The sequence below is a fragment of the Vigna angularis genome, chromosome 1 (assembly GCF_016808095.1).
Source record: "Vigna angularis cultivar LongXiaoDou No.4 chromosome 1, ASM1680809v1, whole genome shotgun sequence".
NCBI lineage: Eukaryota > Viridiplantae > Streptophyta > Magnoliopsida > Fabales > Fabaceae > Vigna > Vigna angularis.
This window is the reverse complement of record NC_068970.1, coordinates 378,477-397,100: the sequence shown is the minus strand read 5'-3', so window position 1 is coordinate 397,100 and position 18,624 is coordinate 378,477. Positions and strand designations below refer to the sequence as shown.

The 18,624-nt window shown below is 34.0% G+C and overlaps 3 protein-coding genes across 4 annotated transcripts; 1 reads left to right on the top strand and 2 right to left on the bottom strand.

The window, feature by feature from the left end:
- The first annotated feature begins 123 nt into the window (after positions 1 to 123).
- Positions 124 to 2,167, top strand: LOC108319524 (peroxidase 42). The gene is made up of 4 exons (XM_017550687.2): positions 124 to 402; positions 517 to 705; positions 960 to 1,125; positions 1,451 to 2,167. The coding sequence occupies exons 1-4, from the start codon at positions 181 to 183 to the stop codon at positions 1,867 to 1,869; spliced, it is 996 nt and encodes a 331-aa protein (XP_017406176.1). The 5' UTR covers positions 124 to 180; the 3' UTR covers positions 1,870 to 2,167.
- A 2,452-nt stretch (positions 2,168 to 4,619) lies between these two features.
- Positions 4,620 to 8,863, bottom strand: LOC108330287 (uncharacterized). 2 transcript variants are annotated; one of them, XM_017564780.2, is made up of 6 exons: positions 7,869 to 8,863; positions 6,730 to 7,557; positions 6,151 to 6,341; positions 5,806 to 6,012; positions 5,551 to 5,611; positions 4,620 to 5,261 (listed from the first exon to the last, which is right to left on the bottom strand). In XM_017564780.2, exons 1-6 carry the CDS (start codon positions 8,067 to 8,069, stop codon positions 4,737 to 4,739), a joined length of 2,013 nt encoding a protein of 670 aa, XP_017420269.1. In that variant the 5' UTR covers positions 8,070 to 8,863; the 3' UTR covers positions 4,620 to 4,736. The 2 variants fall into 2 exon arrangements, with proteins under 2 accessions (XP_017420269.1, XP_052727613.1); XM_052871653.1 differs by having other exon boundaries at positions 7,864 to 7,983.
- Positions 8,864 to 11,031: 2,168 nt separating this feature from the next.
- Positions 11,032 to 15,812, bottom strand: LOC108319038 (calcium-dependent protein kinase 2). The gene is made up of 8 exons (XM_017550053.2): positions 14,906 to 15,812; positions 13,996 to 14,139; positions 13,721 to 13,873; positions 13,173 to 13,288; positions 12,225 to 12,392; positions 12,001 to 12,128; positions 11,563 to 11,662; positions 11,032 to 11,491 (listed from the first exon to the last, which is right to left on the bottom strand). Exons 1-8 carry the CDS (start codon positions 15,651 to 15,653, stop codon positions 11,402 to 11,404), a joined length of 1,647 nt encoding a protein of 548 aa, XP_017405542.1. The 5' UTR covers positions 15,654 to 15,812; the 3' UTR covers positions 11,032 to 11,401.
- Positions 15,813 to 18,624: the final 2,812 nt, after the last annotated feature.

Here is an 18,624-nt window from a genome sequence, read left to right as displayed (position 1 = left end):
AAAAAATGAATTTTTGTATTTTTAAAATAATAAAAATAAAAAATAAGAAATAGTAATGTGAAATGAATGGAAAAAATAGGTGAAACATCATTTTTCATTATTTCTCTTTATTTGCACTTGGGCTTTATTTAAGCAGAGGCAGAGAAGAGTGTAAGCAGGAGAGTGAGTGAGTTAGTGAGAATGGCTCTCAAGTCTCTGATTCTTTTGGCTGTGTTATCCTTTTCAGCACTGTCCCTGAGTCCTTCTCTTGCAGAAGATAATGGCCTTGTCATAAACTTCTACAAGGAAACTTGTCCTCAGGCCGAAGACATCATCAAAGAACAAGTCAAGCTTCTCTACAAGCGCCACAAGAACACTGCTTTCTCTTGGCTCAGAAACATCTTCCATGACTGTGCTGTTCAGGTCATTCATTAATCTTGCGTTTTCTTTTTTCTTTGCAAGTTTCATGTTCTTAAGCTTTTTACGGCTTTTGTCGGTTAATCTTTAACGAAAGAGTTTGCCTTTTCTTTTGGGTAGAGCTGTGATGCTTCACTGTTGCTGGACTCCACAAGAAGGACCTTGTCTGAGAAGGAGACAGACAGAAGCTTTGGTTTGAGGAATTTCAGGTACATTGAGACCATCAAAGAAGCTGTGGAAAGGGAGTGTCCGGGAGTTGTTTCCTGTGCTGATATACTCGTTCTCTCTGCCAGAGATGGCATTGTTTCGGTAATTAACACCTTGTCCTTTCTTTTTGTTTTCTTCCACTTCTCACTTCCCTCACCCTTTTTCATCTTTTAAGGAAGTTCACTTTTTAGAGCTAAATATGCTATCCCAAATCTGTCAACTGTTTCTACCAGATCGCTCTATTTTTAGTGTGAAGGAAGTAGAATTTGGAGTCCAGAATTGTTTTGGCAACTGCAAGAAATTATTCTTATAGTTAATGTTTTTGATTCAAGCCAACCAAATTTAATGTGTTGCAGCTAGGAGGCCCCCATATCCCTCTTAAAACTGGAAGAAGGGATGGTAGAAGGAGCAGAGCTGAAGTGGTTGAACAGTTCCTCCCAGACCACAATGAGTCCATTTCTTCAGTTCTTGACAAGTTTGGTGCCATGGGAATTGACACTCCCGGGGTGGTTGCTTTGCTTGGTATGCACTAATCTACATACACCCTTCCATAATCCATCATCTACATACACAATAAATTATTATGCAAATCTTGCACCACCGTACTTGATTTTTTCATCCAAAATTTGGACTTTGTGACCTTAGTGGTCCCTGTATATGTAATAATTTCCCTTCATAATGCATACATAAATGTAAGTGGGCTCTGTATGATGATGAATCAGAGATAAAGATATATTAAACTTGAAAACAACAGACATGAAAAAATGCTAAAGAAATTACATGCTCAGAAAGTGGCATTATTGCTTGCTGATTTAAGTTATAATGATTGAGATATTTTGTTGAACAGGAGCACACAGTGTTGGTAGAACACATTGTGTGAAGTTGGTGCACCGTTTGTACCCGGAGATTGATTCGGCACTGAACCCTGACCATGTCCCTCACATGCTGAAGAAGTGCCCTGATGCCATTCCAGATCCGAAAGCCGTGCAGTATGTGAGAAACGACCGTGGCACCCCCATGATTCTAGACAACAACTACTACAGAAACATATTGGACAACAAGGGGTTGCTGATAGTGGATCACCAACTAGCCAATGACAAGAGGACCAAGCCTTATGTGAAGAAAATGGCCAAGAGCCAAGACTATTTCTTCAAGGAGTTTTCTAGAGCCATCACCTTGCTCTCTGAAAACAATCCTCTCACTGGCACAAAGGGAGAGATCAGAAAGCAGTGCAATCTTGCCAACAAGCACCGTGAGGAGCCTTGAAATTCTTCCTCCTTCTCTGTGAGGAAGAAATCTGTAAAATATTATGCTGTGTTTTATTTTAAATGAGTAGGTTGGCTTGTCGGCAGGTTCATGGGGATGTGAGGACCGAGATGTCACTGTTGTTTTTTTATTTCAATAAGGATGTTATATTTAGTATGCTAGTAGAAGTTGGGTAGAAGGACATGTTCACGGTGTTAATTATGATATCAATGTATGCATGTGATTGCTGTCATCGATGGCAGTGACAACAATGTTTATGGTATCCACACTCAGAAGTTTGTTCTTTCTTTCAACATAATCATGGTATTTACATTGCTATCTATCCTATTCAAATAGGCTCCATGATAGAGACTAGATGAAGCAAAATTTAGGAATCTATCAAGTAACAAAATGCATAGTCTTTTTAAATTGTCCTCATTTTTTTGAATGTAGCTTGGCAAACACATTAAGCCAACCATATGTATAATTGCAGAGTAAAATAATTGCTCATAGATACTGTCCTATGTATAACTGGTCCAAAAAGAAAGATGAAGTAAAACAAAAGTGGTGGTCCATTGGCCTAACCCACTTCAATATTTGAAAGATAAGAAAGAATTCTGGAACACGCCTAAGTGTTCTCTTCGAAAATGACCATTTTCAATGACCTGCCATGGGAGAAAATGCCAGAACAAAATCACGTTCTAGTTACATGTTTCTGTCACAAAAACTGATGAGAAATCAATCTTCTTTTCTTGATGATTCTTGGTAAGCTACTTTGTACATAACGTAGAAGAGTATGATATTTGATGACTATGTTGTCGGGAATAATAATCTAAATGTGACTCCAAATTCTAGTAAAAATACAAAGTCAAACACTATAAAAAAGTAAAATCCATAAATTTAGACGTTACATGAAAAAGTACATCATAGTTAGATAAGATCTATGGTCATAAAGAGTTTAAAGTTATATGTACCACTTGTTAAAGTAGCCACCCTAGCATTGCCATTATATAAAAGTGAAATATTTTACTTTTGGGAAAGGTAAAAAGATAAAGTGTTTTGGAAAATTATTGTTACCAATGCCTAGAATTCAAAGGCTTGTAACTTCACAGCATGCACCCACCACAGCATTTGAGATGAGAGTTCACAGTAATAGTTTTAAATATGATCAAAAGCATACAAATCAGAAGAAACAAGTAACTAACAATTTTTTTATATTTATCTTATGTGATTTTATTTGAAGGTTAGAAAATTGAGTAAGCAATCAGTACAATCTGGGACAAAAGTAATAAATGGTTGGTAGGAAGTACAGAAGAACTCATCTAACTACATAAATTGGGTCCATCTTTGGATAGATAAATTTTAAGAAATCATTATTCCATAATTTATTAAATTTTTTATTAAAAACTGTATTCAAATTATTTTATTTAATAAAAATTGAGTCCAATATATCCATTAATAATTTTTTTATGAGTGAATATCTATCTTATTCATCTCTCAAAAAGAAAATCGTCTTTATTCAGATGGTTTATTTCTGTGTTTCAGAACAAATAACTGCAATTGTGTGCAATCAGCAATGAGAAATGACAAAATAGAAATTTGAAATTAAGCAGTGAAATATCAGAAAAAAGTGTGGAGGTCTTTGTTAGTAAGTCTTAGCAAATTGACTGGTGAGATTTGTTAGTTAAATATTAGTATTGTTTCACACTAAGACCAAAATTGAAATTGATTGAGGCAGACAGAACAATAAGATTGAAGAAAATGGGTCTTTCCCAAAAATGGACAAGGTTCTTAAGATAAAGCAATATGTTATATGTGGACCACAATAGGAATTACTAGTAAAATAGTAAGTTTCATCATAAGTTATCAATAACCAAAATATGTCCATTTATGTTTTTCAAAAACTTCTTTTCCTCAGAAGACTTTTTTTCTTCAAACAGCTTCCAACTTTAAAAATTACATTTCTGATTTTTTTTTTTTAAATTTCACTGTAAAATAATTTTACTATTTCAAGTTATATTTAGTAAAAAAATTACATATGTTTCTTTAATTTTTTTTTTTAAAAAATCTTTCAAACAAAAATAAATATTCTTAATTTGGATTTTTTAATTTTTGGTTTTATGTTTTTGTTGAGTAATTAAGTTTTTTATTCTTAAATTATATTTTTTTTTATTCTTAAATCATGCATATTTTATTAAGTGTATTTTTTTCTTAAAACTAAAAAATTTTACCCCTTGAGCTGATTTTATCCTAGCCATATTTTTCAGCTATCCTATCATATTTAACTTAAAACTTTCATATATATTTTTTTGGTTTTTTATTCAATTATTTTTCAAATTAATTCAAGTAAATATAAACACAATAAAATACTGTGTTCGTTTAACTACCATCAAAGCTTAGTTGCAATAGTACAAAAAGAAACTTAAAAATTGTTAAGAACATGGAGAACTATATGGAAAAAAGAAATAAGATAAATAAGTACACAATATTAGTATGACATACCTCTAAAAACATGTCCTTGGTTTCATTATGTAAAGCAAGCTTAGCCCATCAATGGTCTTTCATATTCTACAGAAAGGATTGCAATTATTGTTCTGTTAGCCATGGCTAAGTTCCTAATTTCTTGGTGTTTAAGATTACTGCACAGTTTAATAAATATTCGCACTAATCTAAAACAAACATGTAGTATTAAGCGTGCTTATAGAAAGATGTAATTAAAGAATTGCTTGATTGTACAGCAATCAGAAAAAATATAATATAGAAGAGGGTAAGAACATATTAAGGCTGGTAATGTTTTGTTACAAACTGCACAGAATTATTACATTCCAATTACATCATCTATGGCGTGTCATAGTGGCAATGTGTCCATCATTTGTGGAATGCAGGACTCAGCCTGAAGTGCTGCTATCAGTGTCACTGTTAGTTTCATGTGAGACTAAATCATTCTTTCTACTATCTTCTAGCGACTTTGGATGATTGAAATATGGCTGTGTTTGGATTGACAGGTAGTTTGCAGCAGCAGGAAAAGAATGATAACCATATGTGGAAGTATAGGGTCCAGGAAGAAATGCATTTGGTGGAGGCCAATACATCACTGGCACAAATGAACTTGCTGGCTGTGGTGGCAGCATACCATGATTACCAGAGACATTGGTAATGGAATTGACAAGAGCTGGATTTAGGATGTGAGAAATGTCTTGGGAAGAAACCTGAGATGGCATTGAATGAAATGCTGCCATTGCATATGTGTAAGCTGAGGAATAGCCTGTTAAACCAAATTCAGTAGCTGCTGAACTTGTTGGTGCTTCCTGTTGAGATGGGTTCTTTTGTTTGATGATGGCATTAGGGTTCTTTTTTCCTTTGGATTTTGCAGGAAGTGTCTTCTTGGTTAATTTGTGGGGTTCAGGAGTACCCTGCTAGAACAACACAGTGTAAAAAGCTTGAAAAAGCTATCAAATATGTGACATCAAGAACAAAAAGCTATTTTGAGGCCAACAAAACCAATACAAGTGTGATAAAATTGCTGCTATTATATGAGAACTTGTACACTTGTGTTCCATGTATAGAAATAAAATTTGATAGTTGAGTTTACTCCCTCAATTTGGTTTTAGAAATTGTTCATTGAGATTTTGAAAGAAAGAAAAACAACAGGAAGGTGACTCATACAAAGAACAGTGCATTACATGAGATTCATATTCTTACATTGTCACATGCGATTGAATGTGGAAGAAACAACTCCTCACCTTCAGCATCCTCATCAGTCCTGCAAAAGAAAAATTGGTGGTAAGTACTTTTTTCTGAGAATATTCTGATTTACATTAAATGTCTTCCTATTTAAGTTACATCCTCTGATTTAGAGCAATGCTCCTAAAAATTGTGCTGTTCTATAACAAGAAATACATGTATCTTGCTGTTTCATCTATGCTTAGATTGCTTGTTGCATATGACTAGATAGACCTGTAATATTTCTGAAGCAAGTCTAAGTTCCGGTATTTGGTTTCCCTTTGAACTATATAATCAGGAAATCCTGCCATAAACAGGAGTGTGATGCCCAAAGCCTTGAAGAAAAAGCTTCCACTGCGACAATGAACCAACACTGCCATTTGGCACATGAGTGGACCAAAAGACTTCAGTTTGTTTCTTCCCATCCTCTGTCTCACATATCTGTATTATTCAATCAAAAAATTACTCCATATAAATGTTTTGAAGTAAAATATTCATTTGAGCCAATGGCAATCATAATAAAGGAAAGTACTATGAAAAAAGGAAGTAGCAGTAGACCAATATCATTCCAAAACTTACTCATTTTGAGGAAGATTTCTTGTCCTTCCACCATATTTAATGCACAAGAATAACCATGATGGACAGCTATCGTCCGATGGACGCATGGCTCTTTCTTCTTCTAGTATCTCAACAGGACATAATACAGGGTTTTCTCTATTTGCATAAAATATTTTCCTCCGAACACCAGGATTCTCGTATAAAACATGCTCCTACATAGATTGAAAAATAAATCATTACATGTATAAAATAGAAATATCTCTAACTTTTCTAAGTCTAAATTATGCTTGGCAAACCAGTGACTTGGTTGCATTCTTTTTCACGAGACTATAAATTTTAGGCAAAATGTTAGTTCCTGAAATTGTTACAAGATACCAATTACATCTTTTATAGTTTTAATATTCTCCACCTTTATATTCTTTGCACAAGTGGATAATTCAATACCCCATTCCAACTGTTGCAATCCCATTAAAATTGCTGGATGCAAAGAGCATGACACAAAAATGAAAACCAGAACTAAGCACAATGTGACAAAAAGTGATCTCTTATTTTAATTGATTTGCTCCATCAGAGAAATAGCATTCTAAGGATTGCTCTTACCCCAGGGCTTTCTGGAGACAGGTATGGTTCTCCTTTGTTCAGAATGCTAAAATGATTGAAGTCCAGTTCGTACATATCCTCACATCCATGCCTTATGGCAAGTGATGCAAAAACTATGATTTTCCTTATAGTGTGGGACTGAGCATTCTTTTGTAGAAGGGCTTCAGACTCAATTATCCTTTTCACCTCTTTTGGGCAGAAAGCTAACTTCAGAGGCTTTCTACTATGTGATATGCGTTCGGATCCTGAGGAAGGGACCTCAGCTGCTGCTGTAAATGCTGCACTCTCCTTAATTTCTTTCCCTTGGAGTGTTTTTACTTCTCTCTTCTCCGATAATGGAGCTGATAATATGCAACTTTTCTTTTGATTTTCATGATCTTCTTGTCTCACATTACAGGCTGGATCACCAGAAAAATTTCCCATGCATGATGTATTTGATTCCTCGTCAACATCAATAGCTCGGTAACCTTTTTCTGCACTAACGGCTTCATTTTTGTCATTAACTTCCTCATGTCTTTGCCTATTTTCCGTATCATCGTCAAGATTTTCATCACATGCATCATCACTATCCGTTTCATTGAAATCTGCAACAGAGTTGCAGTCTTTAAATTTTTCGGCGTACGAATTTTGGACGTTGTCCATGCTCATCCAATTAACTAAGCTCTTTGCTCGATCAATCTGCTTAGGAACAATGCCTTCAGTATCAGTCTTGTACTCCGAGGCCGTTTCACTTTTCACAGTATTCCTACTTTTTTCATCATCTACCATTTCTATCTTCTGCCTCTTGAAATTCTTCAAGCTTCTTGCAACTGCATGCTGATGATTTTCCTGATACCAAGGGAGATATTTTCACCTTTAACGATTAAACGGATGAAAACTTCAACAAACAAGGAACATGAATAATGTTTCTAATGTGTCATTTAATACAACTATACTAGATTTCAGCATGCAATGTGCAGATACGTATTAGCATATATGCTAGATGATATAATATAACACTCCTTCGCAGCCGGTTCATCAAATTAGGACATGCCTTTTCATACATAACACTAAGTTTAAACAAGCAAGTGCTTATTTAAGTCAACATACTATTGCAAACAAGAATAACTAGTCATTAATTGTTTAATGACTAACCGTACTTGAGATTCTTTGTTTCTTTCTCTTAACTGAGCTTCGAGCATTGATATTCTCTCCATGAGCTCTGCATTCTTCTTCCTTTCCCTCTCCAACTCGGCCGAAATCTCAGCAACAACAGTGACGCTATCTCCTCTCACTTCTTGTTCTATAGCACACAATGATGAGGCATTGACCAAAGTAGCACAAGATTGGAGTTGTACCATTGGGAATTAAGTTAAATGATTACGTAAAGTGACAGATAGATACCCTATAAACCACTGATTAATAATAGTAAAAGAGAAAATTGTAGTTCCAAAGCAGAACTAACAGCAGCAGCAATGATACGTAATGTAAAGAACCAAAATATGACAGGAACGCATAACGTTAAGGTCTTTTGCTAAAACATATATATTCCCAACAGTTCATTGTTGGCATGGAAAATGGATTCTGAAATGGACCATTTGACTGGCAAACGTGTATTGGGAAACACAAAGAAGAGAAGAGGTTTCACTCTGAGTGGAGGCCAAGAAGAGAAGTTAAACTCATTAGCCAATGCCAATAGACAGAGGCAAATGGCATGATAGTTATCTCAATGCAAGGCAAGAACGGAGTCCTTTTTGTTTTGAATTTTGATAAATATCATTTCTCAGTTTCGTAAAAGAAAAGGAGCACAGCGAGAGGGGAGGCATGCATTAGCATCACCACGTGCGCTTCTCTCTCTATATCATTGTATTCCGAGCCACACTTTTGCTATTACCTTCAGATCGCAGAAAAGCGAAATCTTTAACAGGTTTGTCTCACGAATTCACCATCCCAGATGCTTAAATCATATTGTAGCCTCTTAGGCTGAAAGGGTGGGCAAATTACATGTATCTAAATTAAAAAATTTGCATTAGAAGAAAAGCTGTGTATCTCTCTAATCGTCTTCTTTTGTGAGGATTCATTTGATTTTCGACTTTTCTTGGTCCAAAATATAGTGCGCTGGCTACAATACAGGTTCTATATTATTAAGCCATGTACTATGAGTACATATTTTTTTAGTTAGTTATTAACTTTGGGATAATACTAGACCAAGTTTAATGAAATATATATATATATATATATATATATATATATATATATATATATATATATATATATATATATATATACACACATATATATGCTGCTGAGACGCATAGAAGGGAATGTGCACCTTTGGTGCTTGGTAAGGTTTAATTAATCTGCAGCATGCATAGCTTGGTGGCTTCATTTTTTATGTACAATGCATTCATCTTCTCTGCTACTGGTCATGACAACTCACCGTCATGTTTTAATTACAGTTGCATTGCGTTGTCTTTTCTTTAAAGTGTGAGGCTGTTACCATGTTAACAGTTTGGAGCATCCGAGGCACCATTCACATATATTATTCTATTGTTTAATTCAACTCTGTCCACTGCGTTGCTGTTTCAAACTTACAATGTCAAATGTTACATTTCCACTTCCACCCTTTGGCCACAGAAAGATGCCAACCCTTTAAAAAGCTTCTCATCTTTGATGTTTTCATAACTTCTGAGAGGCCTTTTTTCTCTTAACTCATATTTCTCCGTTTGTTGTAAAATTATTACTATATAATAATAATTTCTCTTTCCCAGACACACAGATACAAAGGAAAGGGGTGCACACGTGCATATATATAATATTATAGTTGGTGGGGTGCATAATAGGCAGTATAAAAAACAATCTCACGTGGATGAGTAACTTAAATTGTTGTCTCTTAATACAATATTTGTCAGGGGAATATGAAGCTAAAACCTTGGATACCATCTTATTAATATTAAACAAACTTTATTAGCGTCAGGAATTTCTCCTTTTGCAACAATTGGTACGCCCTTTGATTATTCTTTGGAGCTGTGGCCAGTTTACTTTGAGGTTACCCCAAGAAATGAAATATGTGAAACTTCGGACCCACGATTCTACTGACTTCTCAGGATTATTTAAAAACTACAAAAAGGAAAGAAACAAAAACCTTGTGATGACTGCATTTCTAGTTTCTTTTGCCTGATTCTGTCTAAAGTTTACTGCAATGCTTTTGCAACAGATCATAAAGTGCAGTTGTTCTCTGTGTGTACTACTGCACTTTCTTGTCATCAAGGTCATTGTTTTGGAAGATGCTCAGTAAACTGACATTAACTAAGTTAAACTTTTCACATTTGAGAGATAAAACCAAAATGTACTAGACACATGCAACATACCACATAATATATACATAAGGTAAGTTTTAAGAAGTTACAATGCACCGACATCACTAACATAATGTGTAAAATTAAATAAAGCCTAAATCTTAAGTTAAAGGAGAGAATCAAAATTTCAAAACTGAATACGAATCATTATAAAATACTCATTTAATTGATGTGACATTCCTATTTATATTTGTACCCAGGGTCTGTTTGGTTTAGCAAGGTTAAACTGAGGTTTGCAGGGGACTTGCTAGCACTTTTTCACTAAGTTCTGGCCTTTTTAATACACTACTTTTAAAGTAGTAATGTTTGAGCTTATGATGTACACATTACTTTTTTTCTCTCTCAAGTTTATCCTTAGCTATCTTAATTAAAGTCTTATTTTATCCTCTCTCAAACAAAAGCCAAAAAGTATTATACATATTTCACTTACAAAACTATAAGTTCACACTTTTAGATGTTGTGGTATGCCACCATTACATTATCATCTTGATAAAAGACACTGCTGAATCTAGAGCACCAATATGTCTAGAGGACCACTTGTAAAGTAAATTTGGAAACATGATGAATACAAGGAATATATGAATTTATAACGAAAAGAAAGCACAAGCCATTTCAGATTTATGTTCTAATTTAACTTTTTCGATTAACTTCAAATGTAATCAACTAACTTATCAAATATCTCACATAAACTCTTCTCTACAATTAGGTATAGAGTAACCATCTAATCCACTATTTATTATTTTTTTTTCAGTCAAATTAAAACAATGAAAATATACAAAATACAAAGAATATTCAGACCATTTAAGTAATTGAGATTAATTTAATCAACAGAGATAAACTACCTAGAATAAAGTAATAGACATAAAGATGTCCAATAGGATAAGATAGGCCACAACATATGGAGCATTAAAACAAGAGATGATTTACCTCTTATTACAGCTCTAATAACTCTAATCAATAGGGATAAAAATGAAGAAAATATAGCATTAACACAGAAGATTAAATTGTCAGAACATCATGCCAAAAAAGTTCAAGTTTGCACTTCAATATAAAGGTCGAGGAAAATAGTTCCCTCCCTTGATTACTTGTTACTTGGCCACCATAAAAATGATAACTCCATATAGTACAGAAGTATCCTAATATAAAAATTCAGTTTTCCAAGTCACTTGTAAAATGTGACAGCTGAACTTATAAAAATTACAGAACAAGCAATCCGAAAGACACAACAGGATCTTTGTAATAAATTGGGATTGCAAAGAAATATCATCAATGCATGAAGTGAATTGTCACATTCCCGGAGATAGTGCTTTTTCGCAACAGGAATAAGTCACTACTCAACCAATCAGTGGATTAGCTGACCCTCCCTGCTGTGGCATTCCACTTCTCATCATTGCACAAAATTCCTCGTAGTTTATTCTCCCATCCTGTTAGTGCGAGAATTGTTAGTAACAGCATCAATGGTCTACCGTCATTAAACAAACTATAACCAACTTACATTATCTGTATCCACCTCAGAGATTATTTCCTTTATTGTTGCTTCATCACCCATTCCATGTTGGGTCATAGCAGTCTCCAATTCATCTCTAGTAATGTACCTATACATGAATTTAAAGATCATTCTTATCCATCAACCTTGTGTAACCCTCAAGCCTCATGCTATTGATAGTCTTAAAGTGAATTAATGCAGTTCAACAGAGAAATGTTACTGATAAAAAGTACTATCTAATATGGACCTGGAGACTAAAAGAAACAAATTCAAATTCTCATAAGTTTGTCAACAACGTTGAAGAACTCGACTAGAATCAAACCAGAGGATGAAACAGTTCAAAACTTCGATGATGGGTGAGTTTAAACACAACATTATCTAGTTGTCTGAAAACAAAAGGTTAGAAAGAAATTGCAACACTTAAAATACCAGTTTTGTAAAACTCACCCACTGTTATCCTTATCAAAATACTGGAATGCTTTGTAAAGATGTTCATCTCGTTCAAGTCTGTGCCTATGCATTGTAGCCGAAATGAATTCAAGATAGTCGATTGAGCCATTTCCATCAACATCAGCCTGAGAAAAATTATGCATAAGAACAAGATATAGTGAATGCACAAATGTTCAACTAGTTAAGCTCATGATAAGGATATGTGACTACTAACTACTTACAGCATCCATGAGTTGCTTCACTTCAGCCTCAGACAATGTTGATCCAATTCGAGCCAAGCCAGTCTTCAATTCTTCATAGGTAATTGTGCCACTATTGTCAGTGTCCATATTTGCAAACATTGCTTTCAGACCTTTAATCTCCTCTTCTGATAGATTTTCGGCAATAACCTCGAGAAATTTCCACCAATGTCAGTAATGGAGAAATACATAGAGAAAAAAAAAAAAAAAAAAAAAAAAACTGGATTATGTAACTCAAAAAATGCTTCTCAACGGCATACAATGAATTGAGAGAGGATAACTTCAAGAATAAAAGCAGTATCTAGAAACCTAGAAGCACACATACAACGCAAATACATAGTATAAAGTATAAAATTATATTTATAAAACACAAATCTTCAATCAAGAGAGAGAATTGAACTTGTAAATATGAGCTCAAGCCATCATAGGTGTAGATGCTTTAATTTGTCTAACTACTATCGGAATAAGACTATAGGTACAGCAGTTTTTAGAAATAATATGAATAAGGAGTAATTCTTAAGTATTTGTACTTCCTTGTGGAAAAGTTGAAAACTTCAGGACATCAGTTTTGCTGTAAAATAATTTATATCGATAACATAGACAATATGTCAGTTTTAGACACAAGTCTTTGATTCCATGACATTGTTGTATTAAACATGGTGAAAAGAAATTGAAAGGGCCAGTTGAAAAGACATTATTAACTACTTTCAGGTGAAAGCAACAGAGGCTTATATACTACACAGAACAAACAGAAGTACTTTAATAATATTGTAGCTGTAATCGTATTCCATAATGGGTAAGTTTAAATTTGTTTGTGTACGCAATATAACAAGTGCAATCAAAAGAGAATCATCATCCCTCAACAATTATCAAGGACCATCAGAAATGGACATTGACAGTAGATGTCTTAATTCAAGTTTGATGCCATACCTTTAATGCAAGCTTCTTGAGCTTATTCATTGCCCTGAATTGTTTCATTCTGGATAGAACTGCACTATCGATTGGTTTATCAGATGCCTCTCCACCTTCTCTCATCCACGGGTGTTCTTACCAAACAAAATCATCAATCTTAATCAGGTTTAGATTGAACAAATAAAAAAAAAAAAAAAAAAACAAGACAAAACAGTGCCAACTCAAATGACTAATGAGAAAATTTACTTAGTTGATGATATTTTGATAGTAACTTATTGTTGGTAGGCTATTAACATTCCCCGGATAGGATTTTGCGATAGGATTTTGCTGGCTGGTTCTTACTTTTACAGTTCAACACACAATAAACTATTCTCGCTGTCTATATATACGGAACTTGAGAAAGTCGACACAGCAAGTAGAAGCACTCAAAATTTGTAACAAAAATGGAAAGGAGGAAAAGCAAACTGCTAAACTGATAATAATGTAAATAATAAAACTTTTAATTTAAACAAATGAGTGGCATTATGACAGTTACTTGAGTCAAATTAGAAATGGTAGTCTAATACCAAGGACTTGTGCAGAAGTAATCCGCTTCTTTGGATCTTGTGTCAGCATCTTCCTGACTAGATCTTTGGCGCTGTCTGATATGGATGGCCATGGTTCACTTGCAAAATCAAGTTCACCTTCCAATATGGCGTTAAATATTCCCTTCTCAGTTTCTGCAAAAGATAATAGAAACATATTCTCACACCTATTATATGCTGAATAGTTCATTTTTAAATAAGAAACTCAACCATAAACAATAGATATGCAACATTGTCAAACTACAATTAGATCTTACCAGCCCAAAAAGGTGGTACACCACTGAGAAGAATATACAATATGACGCCTGCACTCCAAATATCTATTTCTTTTCCATAACTACGACGCAATACCTCGGGAGCAACATAGTAAGCACTGCCAACCATATCATGATATACCTTCCCTGAAAAAATTTAGAAAATACTATGAATTATCAAATGCAAATTGTGAAAGTAATAGCCGTATCAGGTAACAATACGTAGGTCCTTTAGAACGACCATAGCAGTCAAATGGAATCAGAATTCAACATAAGCTGTAACGAACATGACAAAATTATTCAATTCTGTGGATACACTTCAATGTCACCTGCTGAAAAGGAATTAAAAAGCAATGTAGCATCGGATCTGAAATTTGCTTAACAAAATGTCACCTACATCACAAAATCAAATATTATTTTTACAATGGATGTCCTGATCAGATACCTACATCAAGAATCAATCTCACTCCTATAAGTCCTTAGTATAGAATCATCTGTTCCAAATCCAAGAATCATTGACAGGATAGCCAACAGCTATCAAGGTGATATCTATATATATTAAACAAACATCTCACAGTCAACGGAGTGTGTTGGCCTTTAAAGTTCCCAAATGACACAGGTCACGTTATATGTAAGTTTGACCTGGCAATAGAACTCTGAAAACTTATCCTATCAAAGCTTTCATGAATTGATGAGTCAACTTAATATTGATGCCCAAATGGTTCACCAGTAAAGTATAGAACAAAAGAAAATCAGCATCCGAAGTAGCACAACAATGCAAACAGAAAATAAACAAATCAGAAATAAATAACATCAAAGCGAAAAAAGGAACAAAATTTCTATCATGGTTCAGCGCTTACTGCCTCCTGAATATCTAAAACAGGGAGGGGGTGAAAGTGAAAGTGATGGTAACCTTCTTCAATGAAGACAGAGAGTCCAAAATCAGTAGCCTTGAGCGTAGCATCGTCATCCTTAGAAGAGAGCAGGAAATTTTCGGGCTTGAGATCGCGGTGCAAGACTCCCATGAAGTGGCAAATGTGAACAACGTTGACAATGGCGCGGCAGAGTGAGGCGGCGGCTCTCTCAGAGTAATGACCCTGGGCGATGATCCGGTCGAATAGCTCCCCGCCGGCGCAGAGTTCCATTACAAGGTGGACCGACATCCTGTCCTCGTACGCCCCCTTGAACTCCACAATGTTGTTCTGCCCAGACAAATGCTGCATGATATGAATCTCCCTCTTCATATCCTCCCTGTCCGCCTTCGACACCAGCTTCCTCTTCAGAATCGACTTGCACGCGTACGTGATTCCGGTGGCATTCTCCTTGCACAGATACGTTACCCCGAATTGCCCTCTTCCCAGTTCCTTCCCCAGAGTGTAGTACTTCTTTATATCCTCAAAGGGTTTGCCCAGAATCGTGGTGTCGGGTTTCTGCACCGCCCTCGCATTCTGGGTCGGAGAAAGATTGGGTTTTGGTGCACTCGCTACCACCTCCGACGGTCTTTGTGGTTTGGGAGGAGGCGATGTTTGAGCCTGAGCAACAGTGGTGGTAGGTGGTGGTTGAACAGTATTTTGACTACCACTGCCACTGCGAGTGCCTGATCCATAAGCAGAGCTGAATTCTGCGTTTGATTTTTTCTCCTTGCTGCCGTGACAACCCATTTTCTGCTGGGAAGGATTTGGGAGAAGATTGAGAAAAGAGTGAGAGAATGAGATGGAAGGAGGTAGTTTACAGTGATGTGGGCAGAAAGTAGAAAAGAGGGATAAAAGGCAGCTACTGTCCAAGTCCAACCGATGGTGACACTGTCAACACATGCTGTGAAAAACATTGAATATTTTTCGAATCCGACCATTTTTATTTATTTTCTAAACAAATACAATCATAAATAAATTAAGAATCAAATAGATTGATGATGACACCCGAGGAAGTAAAGGAAAAACTGGTGCAAATAATTTGGTTTGGTTTGGATTTTAGTTTTAGTTGATTACAGATCATTCGCGCAAATCTCACACCATTTCCACTCTATCAAGCACCTACTGTACAATATTCAAGTTTATTATTAAGGGAAAAAAATGTTTCTTATATGTCTATGAAGAATTTGTTTTAAATATAGAGCTGTAGGAAGTAATAATGGGGGTGTAGGAAACAAAACTCAGAGCAATGTCAACTTCATTAGATCTGGGTCGCTATCTTTTGTTGGGCTACCAACATGCCCATGTTGGTCTTAAGGAACTCTTTCTGTATCCTTATACTTTCCTTTCAGCACCTTTATAAATATGAAATCCCTACTCTACCTTTATAGTTTTAAAGTATCCTCTGAATGACATAATCTGAAATTTAAAAACAAAGTTTTGAATTGAATAATCTAGAGAGTACTCTTGATTTTAAGATTATAAAATTTAAAAAATTTAAATATGTTTTTAGTACTTGGTAATATAAGAAATTTAAAGTTTACTTTTCTCAAAAAGTTTATATGGAATTTACCATCATATTTTATCAATGTTTGGAATGCATCTCCTCATTCAATGGTTTAAGCAGGAAAAAATATGGATGTTTTGCTTCAATTTGATGAGGATGACTTTTTGAGAATGGTTAAAATTTTAAACAATGTTTGAATTCAAGATATATATTAAAAACTTTGGATTTTTGTTGTTGAAGTTTTGTAATTTGTGTATTTTATTTAAATTGGTAGGTCAAAATCAATAAACATCACATGATGTAACAAAACACTTGAAAGTTTTATTTTTTATAAAAATATATGTGATAATCGATTATTAGGTAACAATAGACTCTTCAATTTTTTGACCCAATTTTTAAAACAAATGTTTATATATATTTACCTAAACTTAATTTTAAAATATTTTTTTACTTAGAGGTTTAAAAGTTACATACTAAAGAAGCTCTGAGTGTTTTTGAAAAAAAGTTTTGGAAAACTTAGTATAAAGTGAGAACTTTCACTGAATTTGTCTAAGTGATTAAAAGTTGCTATGAAAATTATTCATTATTTGCGTGTCAAACGAGATGTTCATTTTTTATATGTATCAAAAGAAATGTTTTCCATTTTTTGTGTCTAAAAAGATAAGTATTTATAATCTTAATTCAATTATATGTTACTAAATTTTGATTACTTTTAGTGATTAGTTAATTATTTTTTACAAAAATTAACAATTGGAACATAAATTTTTTAATTTAAACCAGTATAAAACTACCGGTGTAATTTTTTATTTTCCTACACTCTTTATCTTTACCATTATTATTTATTAAAAAAATTGATTTTAGTCATAAAATCAGTTTATATAGGGAGAAATTTTTAAGACACCACTTTTGTTAAATAAACCAATTGAGTGTCTCTTAGTTCTTTTCAACACATTAACATTCCACTAAACGATTCTAATAATTACGGTACATTCTAACCATTCGTATTAAAATGTTAACGTTGACTTTTTTAATTCACACATATATTTCTCTTTTAAAAACATGCCCTCCTTCCATAAAAGCATTATAAATTAGAGATTACTAATTTTATTGTTATTTCCAAGATTAAAATACATATTTTATTCGAGGGAAATTATATATGATATATTATGCGTTGAGATTATGGAAGTGGTGGTAGAGGGTATTTGGAAGGTGAAAAACATGGTGGAAGTAGAAATTGAAGAAGTAGAAGCATGAGTAGAAAAAGCAGGAGAATTTAATGATCCTTTGAGTTTAGAAGGAGATTCCTCATACTTAATAAACACTCACTTCTCCTTTTTGATTCTGTAATGGAAACACTTTGGAAAGACAAATTGTTATTTGTTGTTAAAGTAAAAGAAAGAGATGATTTTTGGGTGGCAGCAAGAGTGCGAAACCAGTGGTCATAAAGCCACCTCACTTCTATCAGTTGCGTCATTTTCATGCAAAACAACCTTCCTACCATTTTCTTCTCATTCATCTCCATTTTTCAAACAATAAATTCTAATCGAATATAGTCATTTCCATTTTTTCTTTATTGCTACCTTCCTTCCATTTCTATTTCACTTTTTTTTAAAGAAAACAAGATTATTATCAAGAAAATAAAAGATTTCAGATTTTATGCGGGGAATATGCGACTCTAACATAAAGTGCAGTTTGTATCACATCACCTCTAATTTAACTGCTGAGTACGTGAGTTTTTTTTTCTTTTTCTTTTCTTATATATAGATATTCATTTTTAATTCACTATGTATATATATTTACTTAATTATTACAAAATCTAACTGTGTTATATAAAATATTTTTAATATGGCAATGAATATTATATAAATATTTTTACCTTATCAATGAGAAACGTCAGTGGTTTATTTAATGTAGCTGAGTGTAAAAGTAGGGAAATAAAAAAATGGTCTTTAAATATTTTTCAGCCGTTATATGTGTTTAATAATTATTTAAAAATAAAAAAGAAATTAGGTTATTGTTTGGAAAAGGTGATAAACTTGAAGAATATATGTGATTCTGAGAATTTGCACAAGAACCAACCAACCGAAGTTCCGTTGGAGACTTTGTTTAGTTAATCGAAATTTCATGCTTCGTGCTCCCTCCTTTGTCTCCTTCTCATCCAACTTTCAATGCTAAAATATTCTTATTATGACTTCAATTCTATGGAATACCAAA